Below are 23,046 nucleotides of genomic sequence, written 5' to 3'. Positions count from 1 at the left end.
TGTAGGTTCCTGTGCCGCCTTCTCCTAGGAGCGATACGGGGCTGTAGGTTCCTGTGCCGCCTTCCCCTAGGAGCGATACGGGGCTGTAGGTTCCTGTGCCGCCTTCCCCTAGGAGCGATACGGGGCTGTAGGTTCCTGTGCCGCCTTCCCCTAGAAGCGATACGGGGCTGTAGGTTCCTGTGCCGCCTTCCCCTAGGAGCGATACGGGGCTGTAGGTTCCTGTGCCGCCTTCCCCTAGAAGCGATACGGGGCTGTAGGTTCCTGTGCCGCCTTCCCCTAGGAGCGATACGGGGCTGTAGGTTCCTGTGCCGCCTTCCCCTAGGAGCGATACGGGGCTGTAGGTTCCTGTGCCGCCTTCCCCTAGGAGCGATACGGGGCTGTAGGTTCCTGTGCCGCCTTCCCCTAGGAGCGATACGGGGCTGTAGGTTCCTGTGCCGCCTTCCCCTAGGAGCGATACGGGGCTGTAGGTTCCTGTGCCGCCTTCTCCTAGGAGCGATACGGGGCTGTAGGTTCCTGTGCCGCCTTCCCCTAGGAGCGATACGGGGCTGTAGGTTCCTGTGCCGCCTTCCCCTAGGAGCGATACGGGGCTGTAGGTTCCTGTGCCGCCTTCCCCTAGAAGCGATACGGGGCTGTAGGTTCCTGTGCCGCCTTCCCCTAGGAGCGATACGGGGCTGTAGGTTCCTGTGCCGCCTTCCCCTAGGAGCGATACGGGGCTGTAGGTTCCTGTGCCGCCTTCCCCTAGGAGCGATACGGGGCTGTAGGTTCCTGTGCCGCCTTCCCCTAGGAGCGATACGGGGCTGTAGGTTCCTGTGCCGCCTTCCCCTAGGAGCGATACGGGGCTGTAGGTTCCTGTGCCGCCTTCTCCTAGGAGCGATACGGGGCTGTAGGTTCCTGTGCCGCCTTCCCCTAGGAGCGATACGGGGCTGTAGGTTCCTGTGCCGCCTTCCCCTAGGAGCGATACAGGGCTGTAGGTTCCTGTGCCGCCTTCCCCTAGAAGCGATACGGGGCTGTAGGTTCCTGTGCCGCCTTCTCCTAGGAGCGATACGGGGCTGTAGGTTCCTGTGCCGCCTTCCCCTAGAAGCGATACGGGGCTGTAGGTTCCTGTGCCGCCTTCCCCTAGAAGCGATACGGGGCTGTAGGTTCCTGTGCCGCCTTCTCCTAGGAGCGATACGGGGCTGTAGGTTCCTGTGCCGCCTTCCCCTAGAAGCGATACGGGGCTGTAGGTTCCTGTGCCGCCTTCTCCTAGGAGCGATACGGGGCTGTAGGTTCCTGTGCCGCCTTCCCCTAGAAGCGATACGGGGCTGTAGGTTCCTGTGCCGCCTTCCCCTAGAAGCGATACGGGGCTGTAGGTTCCTGTGCCGCCTTCTCCTAGGAGCGATACGGGGCTGTAGGTTCCTGTGCCGCCTTCCCCTAGAAGCGATACGGGGCTGTAGGTTCCTGTGAGAGCCTCTGGTGACACTCCTGTCAACCTACCAATACACGATCTTGATTCCTGCGTTACGGTGTGATGAAGACACCTCAGTTAGTATCCACTGTTGCTTCACGAACACTGAGCTCGGCCAATGGCGCTGCCTCTCACGCCTGAGAGAAGCTGGCTAACACGTACCCCTCTAGAGACCCACCACAGCCTTCTCACCCTCGGGACCCCCAGCCAGGACACGAGCACTCCTCTGGGGGCCACTTTAAATAGAGAAATCACCAACAGGAAGTACAAAAATGCAAAAAAGTGGCACTAAATAGACCAAAACAAGGGCATCTGATTTCAGCTGAAACTAGAAGGCAGAGTGTGCCCCGTCTGACCTGTGCCAGGCACTCGCGTGTCGGGAGACGCGGGCCCCTCTCCACTCAAGTCTGGGAATGACTGTGACAGTGCCGGGAGTACTGATTTGGGGGTTACAGATGAATTTCAGCAAGTACGCAAATTTGCAAAGTTCGCAAATACAGCATCCGTGAACAACGAGGACCGACTGTAACTGACTTTGAGGCTAACAAAGATGATAAAAAGCCCTCCATCTAGTGGTGACTTAGAAAACCACAAAGCTACTTAAGCTACACTGGCAGAGAGCTTTCGCAAAACGAAAAAATTCTGCTCATTAGTGGTTTGGGTTTTTAGGCAGCATCAGGATGCAGTCACAGCTCTGGACTTCTGTCAGTCCACAAATTTTAACTTTATACGCACACAGTAACACTGACTGCTGTGTGAAACTCCTTAGGGTAAGAAGGGAGAGATTTACCATTCTCCGTTTGTGTTCTCTCCACAGTCTTTCCTGATGGCTATTATGATGGTGATCAACACACTGCTTCTCCATGTTGTTTTAGTAGTTTTAGCCCATCTAGAAGTACACTGCCAGGGCCTAACAAAAATACAAAAAGGTCCGGACGGGAGAGGCCACAACAGTGAGAGGCCTGCGTACCGCAAAAAAAAAAAAAAAAAAAAAAAAATACAAAAAGGGTTCAGCTGTTCATCTGTGGTTGGAGAGAAAGCAATATTAAGAAAACTAACATCATACTACTTCAATTTTACACTGTCAATATTTAAGCCATTAAAATACAAAAAGGGATTTCATATAAGCCAGTGTTTTCGAGGGAAAATTAAACTGCAACCAGTACAGTCAACCCAGGAAAATGTTCTTCAATTATGTTCTGTTGTGACTCCAAGGTTCCAGCTCCAGCAGGCTGAGGGAGGGGATTGCCGAATCTGGACGAAGTGCATGTGTACAAAGTGGCGCGGCTTAAGCAAAGTCCTGGGCAGCGACATCATCTCCGACTCCACTGGACGCACGTGGAGTATTCCAATACGCGAATGAATTCAATTCAATCGTCCCCACCTCAGAAATGAGACATGTTAGAAATGACTTTATATGTGTGCGAAATACAGAAGCATACCTAAATATATGAATGCACATATTAAATTTAAACCAAAGGGTATGCTGACCTAGAAATGACATCCCCCAGTAAGTGTGGGAAAGTTCCAAAGCCAGAGAACCAGTCTACCCTCAATAAAAAGGAAATCTTTGACCTCTGATTTATTGTTTTCCTTCCATTGCTCAGTACAGATCTGCTACATCTCAATTACTCTTAAAGAAAGGTTTTTAGATTCATTCTTTGACAAACTGAATTGGAAAACACTGAAAACAAACACATTATTGTTTCAAAACACCGATCCCCTAATTCACTTTCGATTTTCATTCATGCCCACCGGATTAGCAGCTTCGGGGGGTGGGGGGGAGAGGAAGAAGAGGAGCAAAGGAGAAAGGGAAGAAAAACTGATTCGTTAGAGAATTAAATTATTTAATCTTTTTTATTACTTGACCTACCATTAAGACAATCTACAACAAAAAGAAGAGGGTATATTAGCACACACAGTATAATCAGACTAGTGACCAGGAAACAATACAAAATGGTCCTTTGGCCATCTACGCTTTCTAGAGCAGTGGAGCTCATAAATCCACTTACCAAGCCCAGAAATAATGACTTCTAAAGCCCTGAATATCCACTGAGACAAATGATGCCAATCGTGATTTCTCACATAGACTGCACAAAGATAAGGCTTTAAATGTGATCATTTTTAAATTCAGACTTAAATTTTCTTAGATTAAAAATTACAAAAGGGAGTAAACAGCAAAGCCGAATGATTTAAGAACAGAACCCATTTAGAAATCACTGTTATGAATCTGAACATACACAGGAGCATGACTATATACATATATGAAACTCTGCAAACTTACGGCGTTCTAAATAATTTAGTTAAGTACAGTTTTGGCATTTAAACAAAGATCAAATCAAGCTTTAAGCTAATAAGAACATAATTTTTATTTTTAATCTTTTAAATATAAAAAGCTAAACACAAAATACAGACCAGAAAATCCTCATTTAGTAAAGATTATTTTGAAAAATAAAACATTTGAAATAAGGTGGCTTTCTATCCCACACTAGAATGTAAATAAAATCTCTTTCCCAGATTCATACTCCAAACTTAGTAACAACCCAAAAGCTGTTCAAATCTATGAAAAAAATGTACCATGACCAATTTAAATTACCTGGGAAAGGGGAAGGAGAGGGGATTAAAAATCAGAGCCAGATGCACACAGATGGAAAAAATGCTTGCAGTCACCCCCAATATAACCCTATATACTATATAAATCACAATGCAAATAAAAGTGCCTACATTATGGAACTGTGAAATTTTGTTTCAAAAAATAACAATAATAAAAATAAACAGTTGGGTATCATTGGTGCACATGGAATAATGTAACAACACATAACCTTGATAAGGCTGGAAAATACTGAAATAAAGTTAAGACTCAAAACACTTGTTTACACAAAAACGTTTGCCAGAGAAATAAGGTGGTAGATAGGAAAGCAGAACTTTTCAGTAGGATGGCCTTTTAGACCAATTTGAAACACAAACACGTCCTACCCCACCCCGCAACCCACCATAAATTCTAGTCGATGTAAACAGGGGAGGAAAGGTTAAAGCAAAGTAAAACACTTCTTCCCAAATCTCCTGCCCCAGTGAACTGAGTGGGGCAGAGCTCCCGACACTGAACTTTGTCCACCTGTCACTTCTCCCTTTAGCAATCCCACCTCCATTTTTCGGTTACAACATTTAGTCTGTCTTTTCCCAGTAAATCCAATCTCCTGGAATCAGTGCTTAAAGAGCGTAAGAGATTATTATCCTGGACTCAACTGAAGGATATACATTAACTAAAAAGTCTAAGTTAGCAACCTAGAGTGCAGACCTCAAATTCTTATTCTCAATTCAGCATGTGATGATCAACATTTGGCACCAGCTGGATAAATGAAGGTGTGATCAGAGTCTGTGAGCTGAGGCAGATGCAGTTAAATCATTACCCAATGTTTGCAGCTTATGATTTGGTGTGAACCTTAAAAGGCAGGTAGGTATAGACAGCCACTCCTCAACATATTTTAGAACTGGAGAGGAAACATTAAGAACAAGATATAAACAAAACCAGGCAAAGTCGCTTGACAAATAAAAATTCTTGTTAAAAAGAAAAAAAAAGAACTGAACAGATCATTTCCACCTGATAATTAGCAAAAATGGGCATTTTTTCACCCTTAAACTAGTTTAAATACAGGCGGATGTCTTTCTACTATACTAAGATTTTTCTATATCTGTTTTTCCTAATCCTCAGAGCTTAATGAGAGATCGTTTATTCTATAAAGAAATATAGCATATATGGCCACAGTCTAGAATCTGCTTATGGTAACAGGAAACTTCTGTCACTTGAAAGGCAATCTTGCACGGTTACATCATGACTCTATGGTAACTCATATGGCGCAGGGTCTGCCCTCACCAGAAAGCATGGCACGCGCGGCCCAGGGTGAACACTAACACTGCACAGAGAAGCAGGAACAGCCAAGTCTCCACAGAACTCTTTCTATTTATTTAACTGTGTATGAGCACTCAGTTAATGCTCCAAAATAAAAATGGTGCAATAAGAGCAACTTTTAACAGAAACCGACAAGAAGCTGCGATGCCACTGGCCACGTGGCGCTGCAAAGAGGGGCCAGAGAGCAGTCTGCATGGGGAAGCCTGGACAGGGAGAGGCGGAAGGGAGGCACGGGAAGCAGGTTTCAGACGGACAGGGACACAAAACTGTTGTACTGCTGGATGTTCCGTTTGAGGATGTCCGAGCACGGGCCAAGAACACGTTCAAACCTCGGGCGGTCCAGCTTGACGCACTTCAGCGGGCCACGGGCAGCCACGGTGGCAGCGCGAGGACGATTCATCAGCAGCGCGATTTCGCCTGCAGGAGGGGAAAGGGCTGAGAGTAGGCTAGCTCCCTCAGAAACGTCTTCTGAGGGGCGCCCTCCGGGGAAAAGAAAACCCGTATTTTTCCTCCTAGTAACTCAGTACAGGCCACACTACATCTGCACCTCAGGAAAAAACCAACTGACAGATATGAGACAATCAATAACTTAATTATTAACTGAGTCAAGGTCAAAATCTCACACTACTTCTCTGAGAGCCGAAAACTAAAATAAAAAATAAAATTCAGGGCTTCCCCAGTGGCGCAGTGGTTGACAGTCCGCCTGCCGATGCAGGGGACACGGGTTCGTGCCCCGGTCCGGGAAGATCCCACATGCCGCGGAGCGGCTGGGCCCGTGAGCCATGGCCGCTGAGCCTGCGCGTCCGGAGCCTGTGCTCCGCAGCGGGAGAGGCCACAACAGTGAGAGGCCCGCCCGCATACCGCAAAAATAAATAAATAAATAAAATAAATAAATAAAATTCAGGAGAAGAAAAGGCAAGATTATGAAAGACTGTGATAGCTCACTGAGAAGTGACTTACAGAAACTGTGTTTATTGTGAGGAAATCCACATACCAAAATAATCAGAAGGCCCCAATCTTCCCACTTCAACAAATTCTTCATTTTCTGAACGACGCTGTAGCACAGCCGCTGAACCCTATAACAAAATCACCAAAAAGCAAAACACATTAATACTTTCAAATCCTGGGTGGCATTTTAAATATCCTATGCAATTTTAGCTACTCTGCAAAAAAAAAAAAAAAAAGGACTCAGCAGTTATTTCAAATCCTCTGTGTTCATGTGATAAAAGGTAACTGAAGAGTCACTACAGGCTTGACGCTTATTTACCCCCACAGTTCCTGCTAGGAGGTACTTCTCATCACGCTGAGGTACTTCGAGGGTTCAGACTCAGGATAGCAAACTGCAGAAGGAGGGCCAAATCCAAGCTCACTGCTTTTATAAATAAAATTTTATTGGAACAATACACCAACTCATTTAGATACTGTCCATGGCTGCTTTCCCACTATGACAAGAGTTGAGTCTGCAACAGAAACACTATGGCTCATAAATGCCTAAATTACTTACTGTCTGGCCCTTTACAGAAAGACTTCCTCGACCCCTGGCTTAAACAACAGCGATTAGCATCTACTGAGCCACATTCAGCGAATCTGCTCTGTGGATCTCCTTGGCTGGCAAGAGTATCTGCTAGACATTTCCATGGATTGTGACGATATAAAACATGGTAACATTTAGAATTTAAATACCTGCCTTTGATCCTGTTTGCCAAATTAGCCCAAATGCATGATTTTAACAAGAACGGTGCAGTACATCACAGCCTGTGTGCTAAATGGCTGAGTTCTGTTTGGCTTCTGTGAGGAGAATTAATTCGAGTAGGTCAGAATTCGGCTATTACTTCATGCAAAGCCCTCATTTAAAATGTGGTGGCCTGGCCGAAAACCAAACGACGACATTTCAAAGGGAACGATAATTTTTAAATAAAACTGTTTATCTTAAGAACGGTAGCTGTAAATGAGAACTGGTGTCCCCCTATTCCCCGCCCAGTGCTGCCCCGTCTTTACCTCTAAAATAATGAAGAACTCATCTCCCGGCTCCCCCTGCACCACAATCTTCTGCCCGTCTTCAAACTGCACTGGTTCCAACGCATCAGCTACCGTGAGACGCTCCCACTTGTCCAGAGATTCTAAAAGGCAGGAATCAAAAGAATTTCTCTGCATTATTTGGTATTGCTAAAAAATCTCAAAACAAAAGGTATAAAGAAGTCAACCAAAATACTCTAGTAGTGGCTCTAATCCAACATGGCACCTGTCTTCAACTACCTCTCGTCTCACCAAGATCCTCCTGTTACTTACAGATGACCCTAGAGCTTTCTTTCAGTAGCCAAGTGGCCAGGTTAACCTATACCAACTGCGTCCGATGGTACAGGGATAAGAAAAATGTAACGGTTAAGTATTCCTAAAGAATGCCATCAATGCAAATCGAACCTACAATTACAGGACCCAAAAGTAATAGTTCCAGAGATTCAGAGAAATAATGTATCAATTTAAATCCTCAGTAGAATTTATTTACAAAACCAACAAGAGTAACTAGAAAATAACTTTTGTTCCCAAAGGCCAAACTAACACCCAAGACACTAAACAAATGTAACCATTTCAGAGAAAGGACAAATAAGGGCAAAAAAGTCAATTCACTGTAACAAAGCAATGACTCAAGACTATATTACCTTATAAATCGCCATTTCCCCTCCCAATGAAGAACAGCTTGTAATAATGTCTCTAAGTCCACATAACAAAATATGTAGAAATGCCTCCAATTACCCTACTTTACTCTAAATTTCCCCACACTTCTAGCATTTTTTCAGAGAAAGCAAGCTAATGACACCTATTCTTTCTACAGAGGAAATGCATTCTTGGAAATACTCACTTTCCTGAACCAATAAACTCACTGACGGAGCAACAGAGAAACAAGTCCCAGGGGGAACAACTGTGAAAGTCCACACTCAGGAGAACACTTCCAGTCTTTCTGTCTCTCCAGGAGGAATAAGTAACACTTATTTCTAATTTAGAGGTCTGTCATATACTAGCAAATTAAACGCACTTTAAAATTACTTCTAATTTAGTCACACTTCAACTCTGCATTCCATATGGTTTTTGTTAACCATTAAAAAAAGAAAAAGAGTTGATAACTGGAGTAATCTTTATGAAATACAATCAGTTTCCTTAAGCATGACTAACACTTCAATACAACAATTCTCCGTGCAATCTTCCAAAACTTACCTAAAATAGACACTTTACTAAGAAACTCCTCATACATCTTGCGCTTTCTCAGTGTGCTTCCCTATAAATGAAAAAAGAAAGTGTAATTCACATCACGCTGTGGAGTAAGAAACACTGTTTCAAGTAAATGAACAACAACAGAGAAGTCAAAGCTTGCTACTGCTGCTTGATACATGACTGGTTTCTTCCTGTTGAAGATGGTAAGCCCTCTATTCAGTTCAATCAAAAGCTCTTAGTAACTTGCTCCTAAAAGAAACACCAGGTATATGCCCAAAGAATTCACAAATTAGCGAAGTGTCAAAAAAGCAAACAATCAGTTCTCAAAACAAAACAAAACAAAGAAACAAAAACCCAAGTCATATATGTGACTACAGTTGAATATATTTCCAGCCCAGGGTCCTTTTCCACAACCCTGATCCTCCACAGAAGGAAGGAAATACAACTGCTACCATAGAAACAACATCCCACCCTGACCAAAAAAAGTGCCGTAACCCCAAACTAAACCAAAATGTCTTATCTGCAAGGTTTGCTAAATACATCTGGGGGACAGAAAGGGGAAACACACTGTTCCTCTATAATAAACATCCCTTACACAGTAAACTGCCTTGGCAATTTATATACTTATAAATATATATGTATAATATGTATTTATATTATTTAATATTTATTATATAATATGTATCTATTACATAAGTATATATATAATAGATATACATTATCTCCATCCCCAGTACAGAAAATTTTCCAAGTATGTAAATATTTATTATATAATATGTATCTATTACATATACATATACAAGTATATACACAATAGATATACATATCTCCATCCCCCAGTACAGAAAATTTTCTAAGTACATCCAACCGCGTACTGTCAAACAGCCAGACATGTAATACACAAATTTAAGAAAGCCATTTAAGATGACTAATGCCATTTACTGGGACTTAAACACCCAAGCTACTCCATAAATTTGTCAGAAAGTTCTCATAGAGTCTAATTACATCAGCAGAACATTCCAATGGTTTTATTACTTCGTTTATTCCTTTACAGTGAGAGGGGACATGAAACCTGCACCACTGCTAACCTCCTTTCCATTTAGAGAAGCTGATGGCTTCTGAGTGGCCTTCAATAACGTCATGCACTCGGAAGCGGCACCTCTCAGGCCAACTGTAATGTGTAAAGATCAGCTAAGGGAAGATGCACTGACTGACAAATGGAGAGATTCCCAAACATAAGCTGACCACTGCGTATACACCACATTTGTTTCCCATGTTATTTCTGGCCAAAGTTTTGTTCTAAAAGATCACTGTCTCAAACGGTATAATGAATAATGCTAAGTTGGGCTTAATACAAGCATTCAATCATTAAAAGTAAAAAATACTCTCATTTCAATGTGGTGGTACTATTTAACCATTAGTCACACAGCCTGGATTGTGAGCCACACTCCAAACGTACGCATCTTACCATGAGGATTCTTCTATAGCTGTCTCGGTCGATACCCCACAGCTTCACATTTGTCTTTGCCTTGACAGTGGCTGCTCTAGGTGTTCCATAAATCAGAGCAAGCTCCCCAAAGCTCCCTCCTTCCCCAACACTGGTTGCCCACTCATTGTTGACATAGACCTAAAATACAAAAGCATTGTTGTTTTCTACATAGACAAATACGTAAGTATTAAAAACCTGCAAACCTTTTTAAGAGGTCAGAATCCTGAACTTTGTTTTAAAAAGTAAAATGTGTTACAGTTTCGGTACACAACGGAGCAAAACAGCTGACTTCTGACAATGAGTTAAGTAAGTTCAGAGTGTCTGTAATTTACCTAGTTTAATTATCTGATAAGAAAAAGTCCTCTGTAAGGATGACCAGGGCAAAAAAAGTGAACTAAGCATTAATATTAACCACATGTATTTACAGAGCACTGTGCCAGGCACGGTGCTAGGCAAGCATTTTACCTGCAGGAGGTACCGAGTTTTCTAATAATCTTATGGGAGCAACAAGACTTCCAGAACCAAGAAAGCTGTACACCCAGTCTCCCAGCTCACGACCGGTCTAGACTCTCCCTGACACCTGTCTTATTCCACAGCACACACACACGCCTTAACCACTAATCTAGCAAAAGTTCTGAACTGTAGGTCTAGCTGAAGAAATTACCTTTAGAAAGTATCTGTGTCAGTAAAATATTTGGCAAAAGGAATCGAACATACAAGGATGTAATAGCCCTTCAGAAACTCTTACAAGCAATAAATATCAACAAGTTGACTTTTAAGATTATCAACATATTTTTGCAATTATTAAATCTTACATCCATCTCTCCTTGATCAATCACATAGAAGTTATCCCCTTCATCACCTGAAAGCGAGGAGAGTAAAAAAAAGTTAGAAGCATATTAATTAAAGAAGCACAAATCAAACCAAATTAATGTAAAATAATGAACTTATGTCAGAGAGGTGCTGTGAGAGAAGAGTATATTACAAATGAACAGAAACTTTCAAGAAAAAAGTCCAGCAATTTATTTTAGAAGTCGTAAAACTGAGTTTTTAGTCATCTCGTGGCAAAGAATGCCTCTGGAAAAAAAAAAAGCCACTTGTGTGTACAAAGACATTAAACGCTACATCATCTATAACAACAAAACAAGAAACAACTCAAATAGTAAGCAACAAATATCAGATTGTCACTAAACAAGAAAATATATGGATTATGAAGACCCATGAAAATATCGAGAGTAAATAAGAAAGGAAAAAAGAGAGGACACCAAAAGATGAGATCCATGTTACTATATGTGGTCAAAAAAGGTAAGAACCAGTAGAAGGCACAGAACCTTACAAAGAGACGGGCTAGATGATGAAGAATAGAAGTGTTGTGCTTATTTTCTACTTTATTTTACTTTGTAAGTGGTTAATAAGCAATATAAAGGATATGTGAAATATGTGTGGCTCTGGAATTCCATACAAAGTAAAAATGCATGAATTCCCTTTAACAGTTACCATAAACAAAACTATATCAGATGTTAGGGAAATATTAGTCCCTTAGGCAAAGTGTGCCTTTTAGCTCAGAAGATTTTAATTAAAAGAAATAAGAAAACCCAGTAGTATAACAGAAGGAAAATCGTGGGCTTAAAGAGGAAAACAACTTCAATAATAACAGTGCATGCCATAAAGCAGCCACCCTTACCCTGCTGAATAACAGTCTCTCCAGCAATAAAGGACACCGGAAACATGGCATCAAAAATATCACTGCAAGGGAGAGAAGGCCTCGCGTTACATTTCATGTGCTGCTTCTGTGGATTTCAAACATTAACCTTAGAATTAAAGCTCCCAGATTTTCAGCCTGGATTGTTATCAGGTGAACAATTACTAAGAGCCTTAAAACTTGCAACAGTGATGAGACTAGTTTGGGACACCAACTGCACTGGAAAAATAGTATAACAAAGTACCTGCACCTACCTTCTCTCATTATCATCAAGATGTGAAAACAGTACATTCTTTTCAATGGCTTTGGCTAAAGCAGCCATTGTCTTATAATCTTTTGGTATAACCTAAGAAAGAACAGAAAGTCAAAATGACGATTCCATAAACCAAGACCACTTCATGCTTGCAACCTAAATTACAATGAAATGTCAAGCTACATTACGGTATTTAAACAAGGCTGCTTTGAGTTAAATATTTTCAACATAACACTCACGCTGTCTTTGATCCACAAAGTTCTCAACAAATATTGACTCAATAATCCCCTTTGCCTACATCTAGGCCTGTGTTTAAAGGCTAGTATTTGGTTCCTAGTCAACAACTAAAGGAACAAACCAAAATCACCTTGCCCAAGGTGATTAGTGAGGCAAAACTAAGCATTTTCTGACAACTGGTCATTTTCTAAACTGTGATCAGGTACTGTTAGTCTCACAACCTCTTGCAAGCTCAATTCCCTTCCCCCTTCAGGCTAACAGCTTAACTCGAAATGGCAGACTGGCTCTAAGAGCCAACTGAGACAAATGACGCTCATAGGGTAAAAGGCTGAAAGCCACAACATGAATTACAGGATGTCAAGAAACTGACACCATGATTCAAGAGAAAAAGGAGTACTGCCTGCTCTTCTACTGCAAAACAACAACATGCAAAAGAAAACCCCCAAAACTCACTTATGCACTGTTTCATAATTACTGTTAGTTATTTCCTCTGATGGTATGCTGTTACAGAAACCTGTTCCCCAAGTACCCAGGAACTGTACAGGATGGAGTACGATCCATCCTGTTTGTGTTTTACTACTCAAAACAGTGCACGCATTCATCAGAGAAGACTGGATGGCTACCACGTGGGTCCCAGTGCTCAGATATGAACACTACCTTCCTCACGTAGGATGCAGCATCTTCCTCCGTGTAGACCTCGGCACTGATGGCGCCTCGTCGCCTCCGGCCCTTTACCGCTGGGTTGGGTGGAGGAGGAGAGATTTCATCCTCCCTCGAGTCTGCACGAGCGCTCGCTTTCTGCAGAGTCTGGATCTGTTTTGCCTCCTCCTGAAAAAGATTATAAGTTTATAAAATGAGACCCTTCAGCATGGCATTCTTCAGCTGGTATTCTCATACTCCAATGACGGTCCTTCTCAGTCACTTCAAATCTCTCCCTCTATTACCAAGCTGAAAGTTAAGGGGCAAAGGTCAATTACAAATGGGGGAAAAAATGGAGAGTCAAGCTTGAAAAGAAATACTCTGGAAAGACTTCACTGTTTCTCAGAGGGTAACAGATGCTGTATTTATTAATGAACAAAAGCCACTGGTACAGGGCACGTAACAGGCAAATAAAAAATTATATACTCATTATGATAATATACCGACAATGATTTGTAATGCACTCAACAGTAATGAACTGTAAAAACAAAAGGCTGGGAAATTAGTGTGAGATCCCTGCCCCGCCCAAGAATGCCGTCTAGGAATAATCACTCAGGCACAGCAAAGTGACAGAAGAATGCCTAGATCACTGTGCTACTCCATTCATTCAATATGTATTCTCTGGATCTGCCACGCCAAGTCTACACTAGGCAAGGGGAACATAAAAACCAGTCGGAGGGCTTCCCTGGTGGTGCAGTGGTTAAGAATCCGCCTGCCAATGCAGGAAACACAGGTTCAAGCCCTGGTCCGGGAAGATCCCACATACCGCGGAGCAACTAAGCCCGCGCGCCACAACTACTGAGCCTGTGCCCTAGAGCCTTCGAGCCACAGCCACTGAAGCCCGCGTGCCTAGAGCCCGTGCTCCGCGACAACAGAAGCCACTGCAATGAGAAGCCCACGCACAGCAACGAAGACCCAACGCTGCCATAAATAAATAAATTTATTTAAAAAAAAAAAAAAAACACCAATAGGAGAGAGTCCTGAGCCTGTGGAGCTCATATTGTAGCTGGAGTCTCAGGTATAAACAAATAATGAAATGTGATGGCAACCTAGAATTTAACTAAGATCGGATGTAACAATACTTCTCCTAACAGAGCTGGAAGCATTCTTTATGGTCAGGGTTGACACTTGAAGTTAAAACAAAAAAAAGTTTACCCGCTTTTAAAAACTTATTAAACCAATCCGTTTAAAACTGATATCAACTACTTAACGTTCTTATTTTTCAGATCTAGGGCCTTAAAAAGAAATTCCTCGCAGGTCTTCAGTAAAGAATGAGTTATGCCCTGACGTAAAATCAGAATGAAAAAAGCCAAGAATGGTGAGCTATTTACATTCTCATTCATCTGACTCACCCTCCATTATTTTTCTAAGCCGTCTTTCAAATTCTAAATGAACTCAGCATTTACTATTTCTGAAAATTTTTTGATAAAAAAGAAACTAAGGACCTGCCTACTTTTTCTCCTGCATGGTACTCAGCTCTGCATTTGGCATCAAGACAAATAAAAGAACATATAAATGCAGCAAGAAAAGTCTAGAACGATAACAATCAAGGCATTAATAGTGTTTATCTCTATTATAGACTCATGTTTGATTTTTATTTTTTTATTTTTTGGAGGGAGGAATTGGCTTTATTTTTCTCATTTCTCTAGATTTTCTAATTTTCAATTAAAAACACAGTAAGAAAAGCCTATAACAAACACAACTTTAATATATTTGCATATTTAGTTACAAATGCACTTACCTGTTGACCAAATAATCCAGTAAGTCTACTGCCAGGAATCTATTCTAAAATATGCGTGTGTGTGAAATGACAAGATATACAAGGTTATTTATTATATCACTGCTTTTAATAGTAAAACACTGGAAACCACCAAAATGGTCGTCAACATGGAGATTAAATAAACTAGTACATCCATACAATGGAATACCATGCACATGCTGGATATGAATTTGTAAGTGCCCATATATTATCCCTGGAACACAGTGTCTTCCTGCACTCTAGGAAGACAACGAAGTGGGGAAAAGACTTTTTATTGTCATATCCTTTTGTACCTGCAGAATTTTGAACCATGTGCAAATATACAACCATTTTTTAAAAAAATACATTTTTAAAGAAAACCCACTTCATTTTCATTCCGGTAATTCCAGTAAACAGGTGAGGTTTTCCCATTCCATATTAACAGAGAACTTTAAAACTCAAGTCTCCCCCAAAGTCTAAAGTTCAAGAGTATAAATGAAAACACAAATTCTACCCCAAAATCTGTCACTGATATTTCACAAAAATTTCACGGAAAGTTTCACAAGTAATATCTCATTTGGAACTGTCTTCTATCTAACTGAATTTTTAAGACAATTTTGAAGTACCAAAAGCATTTTGATTTTAACACTGTTCCATGGGTTTTCATCTTCAATAGCAATCAGCTAGAACCTAATCCTGGTGACTCAGAGCCATCACTGAGATCATCGATTTCTATTACACAGTTTTACGTCCTTTTTCTTGCTGTTGTTTTCTTGCTGTTCATCCTTCGGTCAGTCTCCTCCCTCCTCAGTTCTCTCACTTATTAAAACAAAAACAGACAAAAGAACCCCTCCCGGTCCACTTACTGTCAACACATCCTAGAGTATTAAGCTCCGGTGCTGTGCCCACCGCTTACTTAATATGCTTTCAACAATCACTATTTGTCCCCTCCCTGCCCCTGCCATTCCATGCTTCCCTGTAGGTGAAGTAAACGTCCCCGTCCCACGGACCTGGGGCTGGGTAAGTGGCTTGTTTTGCCACAGCATGTCCTCTTGTAAGATCTGACTCTGGCCCCTGCAGCATCCGATCCCTCTCAGCCTTGGGAGCAGCTCCTTCCACTCAACCCCAGAACAAGACACATGGAGCCAAGAAGAGAAGATGGGCTGAGCCCACAAGAGCTGCACATGACCAAGAAATGAGGACTTCTGTAGTAAACAAATGAAATTTGGGGGTCGTATGGTACAACATAAAGCTACTACCCTGTGTGACCACAGGAAGTTACCTGATTTCTCTTAGTTTTACCTGCTACCTCTGTAAAATGGTGATAATCAGCAACCTCACACATCTGAAATAATGAGCATGTATGTATGTATGTAACGTGCTCACACGGTACCTGGCACACAGAAGACACTCCATGGTCGGAGCTATTAAAATTCCTCTGATCTATCGGACAGGGAGGTTCTAATAAATGTGTGCAGAAAAGAGGATTCAAATTACAGGTAACAGTCTGAAATAAAACGCAGAAGCTTTCAATGGAGCTTTTTGGTGCATCTCTTATCGAGCAGTTGAGGGTACCAGAAACATGACCCCTGGTTAACACAGGGAAAGAGATGACAAGAGCGTGACCATATTTTCACACATATAACCTAACACCTAATGCACAGAACAATGACCTCTTGAAAAGTTGAAAACCTAGTTACTTGAAAGTCCAGATATTTACATTCAACCCTGGCTAAAGGAATGTATACAAGTGAACAAAGATCCTTGAATTATAAGAAAAAGCGTTAAGCTGTGACTTTTATTAAAAGGCAAAGAAGCCAACAATCATTAAATTAAAAAATCCCACGTGCAAAGAAACTACTTTAATCATCATTTCTTGTTTTCCCCTTGCTCAGTGCTTAAACAGGGCTATGAGAGTACAGGCTCTGAAATGAGCACCACACATGCAACACTCCCTATAAAAAGACACACCCTTCACGTCTCACCAACCTCATCCCCTCATCAGATGGCTTCTATTGATGTCCAAAGAGAAGAAGAGGGATCACCTTACAGTGACCAATTTCAGAATCAGGTCTCCAGAAACACACTTCACTTCAAAACAGGGAAGGCCCACAGCAGCCTGGCGCTACAGTATTTCACTATCAGGAAACTGCTTAAATAAGAGAAAACCAGACTTTCTACCACAATTCCAAGACAGCAAGGCTACATTCATCGGGACTGGTTAGTTTTTTGTTGTTGTTGTTTTTGCGGTACACGGGCCTCTCACTGCTGTGGCCTCTCCCGCTGCGGAGCACAGGCTCCGGACGCGCAGGCTCAGCGGCCATGGCTCACGGGCCCAGCCGCTCCGCAGCATGTGGGATCTTCCCGGAGCGGGGCACGAACCCGCGTCCCCTGCCCCCTGCATCGGCAGGCGGGCTCTCAACCACTGCGCCACCAGGGAAGCCCCTGTTGTTGTTTTTGATTAGTCTAATCACGGTACTAGACACCAATTTCAACAAACAGCTTTTCAAGAAAACAGTAGAAAATTCCTGATCACTGAGCCACCCAAACATTTTTTAAACACTAGTAAAACAGACTCTTTTACTAGTAAATTATGCTGGTTAAGAAACTGTCCAAACCAGTGGGATAGATTACAAATATTTCTGCAATACAATTAGATAATTAACAATCATATATCTAAGAAAATGCCCCCCAACTGGTTCACAATTATGAACCACATCAAAACTTCAATATGCTTAAGAAAACCTGTAAATTTATCTCGCTGAATTTCAGAAGCAAATCAAACAAACTACTCAAAACATTTAACAATCCAAACTTTCTCATTCATCATTTTTTGAGGGAAGTGAACTGAAGCATCGACCTTGATGAAAAATGATCATTTTGCTTAGAAAAGCACACACCACATGCTTAGGTCCCACTGACATACACAGAATGAGGATGAACAACAACGACTAAAAACTACATTAATTTTTTTTTCAAGAGGAAACAAGTCCTGACCAGAGCTGTAAAGTAAAATTTTGATAACCATCCATCTTGATCTCTCTGTTCTAGAGTCGATTCACCTGAGACATATTCTACAGTAAAACACACTTCACTAATTCAGAGTTTCTGAAATATCAGTCACAAGCTAGACTCAACTGTTTCATTACAGTGATTTCAAAAGGTGGGATAAAACCTATAAGTTCACTTGCTTTGCTGAAGAAAAAAGCATTAAATGCTTTCAAGTACTGTAGAATTTCTCACTTCAGTGGTACAGCAGTACCACTGCTGTACTTTAAAAAATTTTTACTGGAGTATAGCTGATTTACAATGTTGTGTTAGGTTCTGCTGTACAGTGCTGTACTACTTCTGATCAACTGTACCTAGTCAGTTATTTCATTTAGTCAGTTTTATGTACTAATTAAAATAGTTACAAGGAACTATATGTTTGGAAGACGAAAACCTGTTAGCCAAGTAAACTTAGCATACAGATTGGTTTTGATAAATTCTACTGATTACAAAGTTAAAAATTACTTCAAGTGCGTTAACTACATTTCTTTTCTGAAGTTCTATTTTAGATGATGATGATGATTATAGATTATGATTTGGTCAGAATTCCTTTTCTTCCAAAAGGTACAAATCAGCGACACTCTACAGCATCCCCTTTAACAACCGTCAGGGTCATCTCATGCTCTGCCCCATTTATTTTTACCTTCTCCAACCTCTCAAAGTATTCCCTGAGGAATGCCATGGGCCTCTCGGGCCGCGCGGTGCACAACTGCACGATGGAGTCCTTGAGCAGGGCCTGGATGTTGTGCTTCTGCACGTAGAGCTCGCATTCCCGGAGGCTGCGCTCCTCCTCGCTGGCGGTGCTGCCAGACGCCATGGCTCACTATGGGGAAAACACACAGATGCCTGTGAAAACTGTTTACAAAGAGCAAATGTCAATTTGGCCTTCGACCTAACAAATTCACTAGGCAACTGATTCACAAGGATTTCTTTCTAAGTAGATTTTTTTTTAAACAGGGAGGTGAGGGCTAGGGAGTCAAGTATGTACAGAAATAGCATTCTCTCAAAGTAGTGTTTCACTGAGGTCCTGCTGCACAGGATCTAGGCTCTGCAGGCAGCCACAGTGAGAAGAACCTCAGCTCTCCGCTGGAAGTATGAGCCACTTATCCCCGGCAGAGGCGGGGTGCAGAGGAGTCAGGCCCTTAAGGGAATTTCATTCAGTTCTCCTCCTACAAAAGAAATCATGATGCCGTGCAAAGTGTGTACATGGCAAACGGGACAGAGAATTATAAGGGCACACAAGTCAGCTCTAAGTGAAAGCAAGAAAGCACAAGAAAGAACATCTGACATTCCCTATTCGTAACCCAGATCCCAGGGGAGTGTCCTAATCTCACCCAGCAAACCACTGGAGCAAAGGCTCTGGTTAGCCAACTACTAGCACAATCAACATTTTTTAAAACACAAAAGAAACCCCAGATGAGTTATAAAAGCAACTTTTAATCCTAGACTCTTTTTACCAGATTCCAGCTCTAGATGATAACACACTTACCCACTAGTAAGAGAGCAAATTCTTAACAGAAAAAAAACCCCACATAAACAAAGAAACACCTTACTAAGTAAACGATAAAAGATTTGGACAGGAAAAAAAACATTTTATTCATCTGGACAGGAAAATGTTAAAACATTAAGTTTTAAACTCACATGAAGACTCAATAGATAAAACTGCATTTAGTGAATTTTAGAAGGTTCAAACTACCTCGATGTGAAGTAAAATAAATATAACAATGGGCAGCTAACCTTACCCTGGAATTAAAAGCTTACTAATTTAACAAAAGAGCCATAAACTGTTTTCCTTTCAACTCCTAATTATTAAGTAATTAAGATTAGAAGATAAAAGTGAGGTCTCCTCCACTTTGCAACTGAATTCAATACTAGTTGGTCTTTTCCAAATATAATGCACACAAAACCACTGAGATGACATTATAAATGTCAAAGAAGAAAGAATCAGCAGAGTAAAGAGCTACCGTGCTGTTAGGCATCTTGTTTTGACAACTTTCATGGTAAGGGTCAATAACGAGTAAACTAATTAACAGACCATGAGAAAGTCGTAGCTCCCTGACAAGCACGTAAACTAAGAGGCCACAGAAAAAGACTCATGCTGCTACTTCAGAAATAAACACTCTAATACAAACACAAAAAACAAAACAAAACAAACACACAAAAAACACGGTACTTTCGGACAGATTTACACCAGCCCCTTTTCCAGTTCAGACAGCCACATGAACTGAGAATCCACTTCAGTAGGATTTTCTGCATTTGAAAAAATACTGTACTGAAAGCCACCGAGAACAATGATCAATCAGATCTTTTTATGCTTCAAAACATTCAGATCCATCTCAGGAATATCAATACATGTATTCAACGGATCAGAGAAATCATTCGAAGATCTGGTCTGCGGTAGAAATGAGAGAACTGGGGCTAAGCGTGAGACTGGTTTGTTGTTTGCAACAATGTATTTAAAACACCAAAAGGAGGACACTGGAAATAAGGTAGCATATTAACATAAATGCCCCAGGACTGGCGCAGTCAGGTCACCGTGTGAACCCCGGAATATCCGTATTTCGGTCTTATTTTTTTAATCGAATACACCTAGATTAAGTCCGTCCTCGTACTTGGTTGTAAGAGCCTAACAATTTAGCTCCCCCCCGCCCCCAATTATTTAACTGCTGCAAAACGTACACTGCATTGCCTCTCCTCCTCAGAAAACACTGAGATTCTTTCTTTCATAAAGTCGGTTGTGACACAATTCCGTTTCAAAGGGATCACACGCGAGGCGCTATGCCAGACACCTTGAGAAACTCGCTGATTCAGGCCGCAGACCCTCAGACCAGCCAGGAGCCCTTCCTCGGGGTCATCCTCGGAGCACCGAGAAGACCCATCTCTCGGGCATCCCTCCGGCGGTGACGCCGTTCGGCGTCGCACCTACACTGAGCTGCCGGGGGAGGGGGGGCGGGTCACAGGTACCGCGCACGTTTCGGGGGCAAGGACACGGAAGTGCCCTTCACTCCACTTAGGCCACAGTCACGGCCACGAGACGAAGGGAGGCCCATCCTGCATCCCGCTCGGGTCGGAAGGCCAAGGGGAGACCTGGGGGGGCGGGGACCGGGAAAGGGGGGCAGGGGAGAGGGAACAGAAAGCCACGGAGCGGCCGGGCGACGACCACCGCGGGGGCGGGGCGACAATCCCGGGAAGGAAGGGGAAGCGCCCGCGGAAGAGGCCGGAGAGAGGAAAACGAGGACTGCCGGGTCCCCGGAGCAGCCGGAAAGGCAGGGGGTCGATGGCGGATTCCGGGGACATCTCGCCACCGTCCTTCAGGAGACGCGGGAGGGCGAGCGGGGAGGTCGCAGGGGCGGGGCGGCCGGAGCGGACCCCGGGGGTCTGGGGGGCGCAGACCCGGGCTAGGGAGCTAGGCCCGCGGGGGGCCCTCTGGAGGCGCCGGGCCGGGAGGCGCAGGGGGTGCGGCCGTCCCCCGCAGGTCGCTCCCCGCGACGCCATCTTGGATCGGCCCGGCGCCTCCAAACGGGCGGCTGGCGGCAAAGCTGGGCGCGCGGGGGACCCCGCCGAGGCCTCTCACCTGCGGGCGGGCGGCGGCGGGTTCGGACTGCGGTCGAGGCGGCGGCCGGCGGAGCTACCTCAGCGCTCCCCTCCCAGCCCGAATCCACTCGGCTACAGCTGCTGCTCGGCGGCTCCACCGGAAACGGCCGCGTCGCAGCCAATCAGTGCCCGGCTGCTGACGTCAATGCGCCTCGCTCTGGCCAGAGCCGTCGCCTTGGCAACCTTAAAGGGGCAGCGGCCCCGGGTCCTCCGCCGCCGCTCGTTGAAGGACCCTCGCCCCTCCTCCGCCTGGAATGATCCCCCTTCTACCCTTCTTTCCGTCCTGCCTTGTCCCTCGTCCGCAGCTCTCCTCGCGCTTGCCTCTGGTCTTCTCCTCACTCTCTCTAGCCCGAGGCTTCCCTCCTCTGTTCACCTGCCGCCCCTTACCTGTTCCAGTCTGGACGCCACAGGTCCTCTCTTTTCTCTCTGCTGCTCTTCTCTCGCTCTCCGCGCGGCTTTGGGCAGCTCCCCTCTCTCCTCCTCGCCTCTCTTCTCCCCACCCTCACTCCCACCTCCCTTGCCGCCTCCGCCTTTTCTCCCTGCCTTCAACCCCCGCCCCCAACCCAGGCCGACCCACGTGGGGCGTCTCGGATGACAGGTGGGCGACTCCGCCCCGTAGCCCGGGCCGGAGGGGGACGCGGGGCCGGGGAGGGGGAATTCCTGCCGCTTCCAAGCCCGGGAGGAGGAGGCGGATCCGCTGCAGCTGCGCCAGGGGCCGAGCGCGGGCGGATCCCGGGATGCGCACGCCCGCCGCGTATCCTGTGCTCGGCCCGCGCCGCGGCCTCCGGGCTCCGGGCCGCCATCCGGTCCAGGAAATCCGAGCCCTGCCAAGTGTCTGTTTGGCCAACCGGGCCGCTCTCCCCTCCATGGGTGCTGTCGCCAGTGGAGGCCACACAGTCCCTATGGGCACAAAATGCTGGAAAGGACTTTGTCGGGGTCCAAGAGAGGCCTGAGTCCTTCTAGCTCCTGGAATGTCCCCATCCTCGCCCCGACTCCGCATAGTGAGAAGTACAAAACGTGCCGGTGGGCACAAACCGTCTGTGACCACACGAGAAATCTCAGCCGCCTGTAAAAACTGCCCTCATCGGGGATGATGGAGGGGAGGGCGGGGGAGCGACTTCTATACTGCTTCAGCCATTTTTTTTTCCCATGCAAGTATCCGCCCGTGGAAGAGGAAAGGGGATGAGAGGCAGGGGACGCTTTCGGACATATGAAGTCGCTAAAAGAATAAAGAAGGTCCTTGGAACACACGTATCTTTGTGTCTGGCTGGTACCTGTTGTACCCTTGGGGTATATAGCTCTAGGGCTGTATGTGTAATATACACAATGGATTTAACACATAATGCAAAAAATATATAAATACCTCTAATAATTTTTATACTGATTCCAGGCCGAAACCGTAATATTTTGGATATATTCGGTTAAGTATTATTAAGATTAATTTCGCTTTTGTTTTTTACCTTTTTAATATAGCTATTAGAAAATTTTTAATTTCCTCTATGACTCGTGTTTATAGTATTTCTGTTGGACATCACTGTCCTAACAGGCCAGCTGCTCCCCGAAATCCACCAGTATGATAAGGCCCCTGCTTATCAGAGTATTTCTTTTATTTAGTTGTGTTTATCCCACCCCCACCCCCCCACCCCCAGCCACGGACTTTCTGAAAGTCAGAGGAAGCATAGGCACATCAGAAAGGCCAGATTAAGCCTATAAGAGGGGAAT

The 23,046-nt window shown here is 44.0% G+C and overlaps 2 protein-coding genes across 4 annotated transcripts in view; one reads left to right on the top strand and one right to left on the bottom strand.

The window, feature by feature from the left end:
* The window catches only part of FAM20A (FAM20A golgi associated secretory pathway pseudokinase), a gene marked incomplete at its 5' end in the record, with an annotated part of 51,890 nt that extends 46,652 nt beyond the window's left edge, over positions 1-5,238 (top strand). The window contains one exon of one of the 2 annotated variants that reach the window (XM_082678382.1): positions 2,660-5,238. In XM_082678382.1, the coding sequence (XP_082534508.1) occupies positions 2,660-2,807 (148 nt within the window). In that variant the 3' untranslated portion in view covers positions 2,808-5,238. Of the gene's footprint in view, positions 1-2,261 lie in introns of both variants that reach the window. The other variant, XM_082678383.1, reaches the window with a different exon arrangement.
* A 149-nt stretch (positions 5,239-5,387) lies between these two features.
* Positions 5,388-21,975, bottom strand: PRKAR1A (protein kinase cAMP-dependent type I regulatory subunit alpha). 2 transcript variants are annotated; one of them, XM_082678389.1, is made up of 11 exons: positions 21,712-21,975; positions 18,374-18,553; positions 12,903-13,073; positions 12,010-12,101; positions 11,738-11,799; positions 10,869-10,915; positions 10,033-10,191; positions 8,568-8,628; positions 7,353-7,474; positions 6,349-6,430; positions 5,388-5,771 (listed from the first exon to the last, which is right to left on the bottom strand). In XM_082678389.1, the coding sequence occupies exons 2-11, from the start codon at positions 18,545-18,547 to the stop codon at positions 5,599-5,601; spliced, it is 1,143 nt and encodes a 380-aa protein (XP_082534515.1). In that variant the 5' UTR covers positions 18,548-18,553; positions 21,712-21,975; the 3' UTR covers positions 5,388-5,598. The 2 variants fall into 2 exon arrangements, with proteins under 2 accessions (XP_082534515.1, XP_082534514.1); XM_082678388.1 differs by lacking the exon at positions 21,712-21,975 and adding an exon at positions 21,305-21,440.
* Positions 21,976-23,046: the final 1,071 nt, after the last annotated feature.

The sequence above is a fragment of the Grampus griseus genome (assembly GCF_964374135.1).
Source record: "Grampus griseus genome assembly, chromosome: 20".
Lineage (NCBI taxonomy): Eukaryota > Metazoa > Chordata > Mammalia > Artiodactyla > Delphinidae > Grampus > Grampus griseus.
The sequence above is the reverse complement of the archived record's forward strand: the minus strand, read 5'-3'. Positions and strand labels throughout refer to the sequence as shown.

Excerpts from the sequence above, each read along its gene's own strand:
- PRKAR1A (XM_082678389.1), bottom strand. The coding sequence starts at position 18,547 with ATGGCGTCTGGCAGCACCGCCAGCGAGGAGGAGCGCAGCCTCCGGGAA. Across the intron at positions 12,102-12,902 it reads CTGCATCCTACGTGAGGAAG|GTTATACCAAAAGATTATAA; the intron begins GTAGTGTTCATA and ends GTTCTTTCTTAG. Across the intron at positions 5,772-6,348 it reads GGGGCCTTCTGATTATTTTG|GCGAAATCGCGCTGCTGATG; the intron begins GTATGTGGATTT and ends CCCCTCCTGCAG.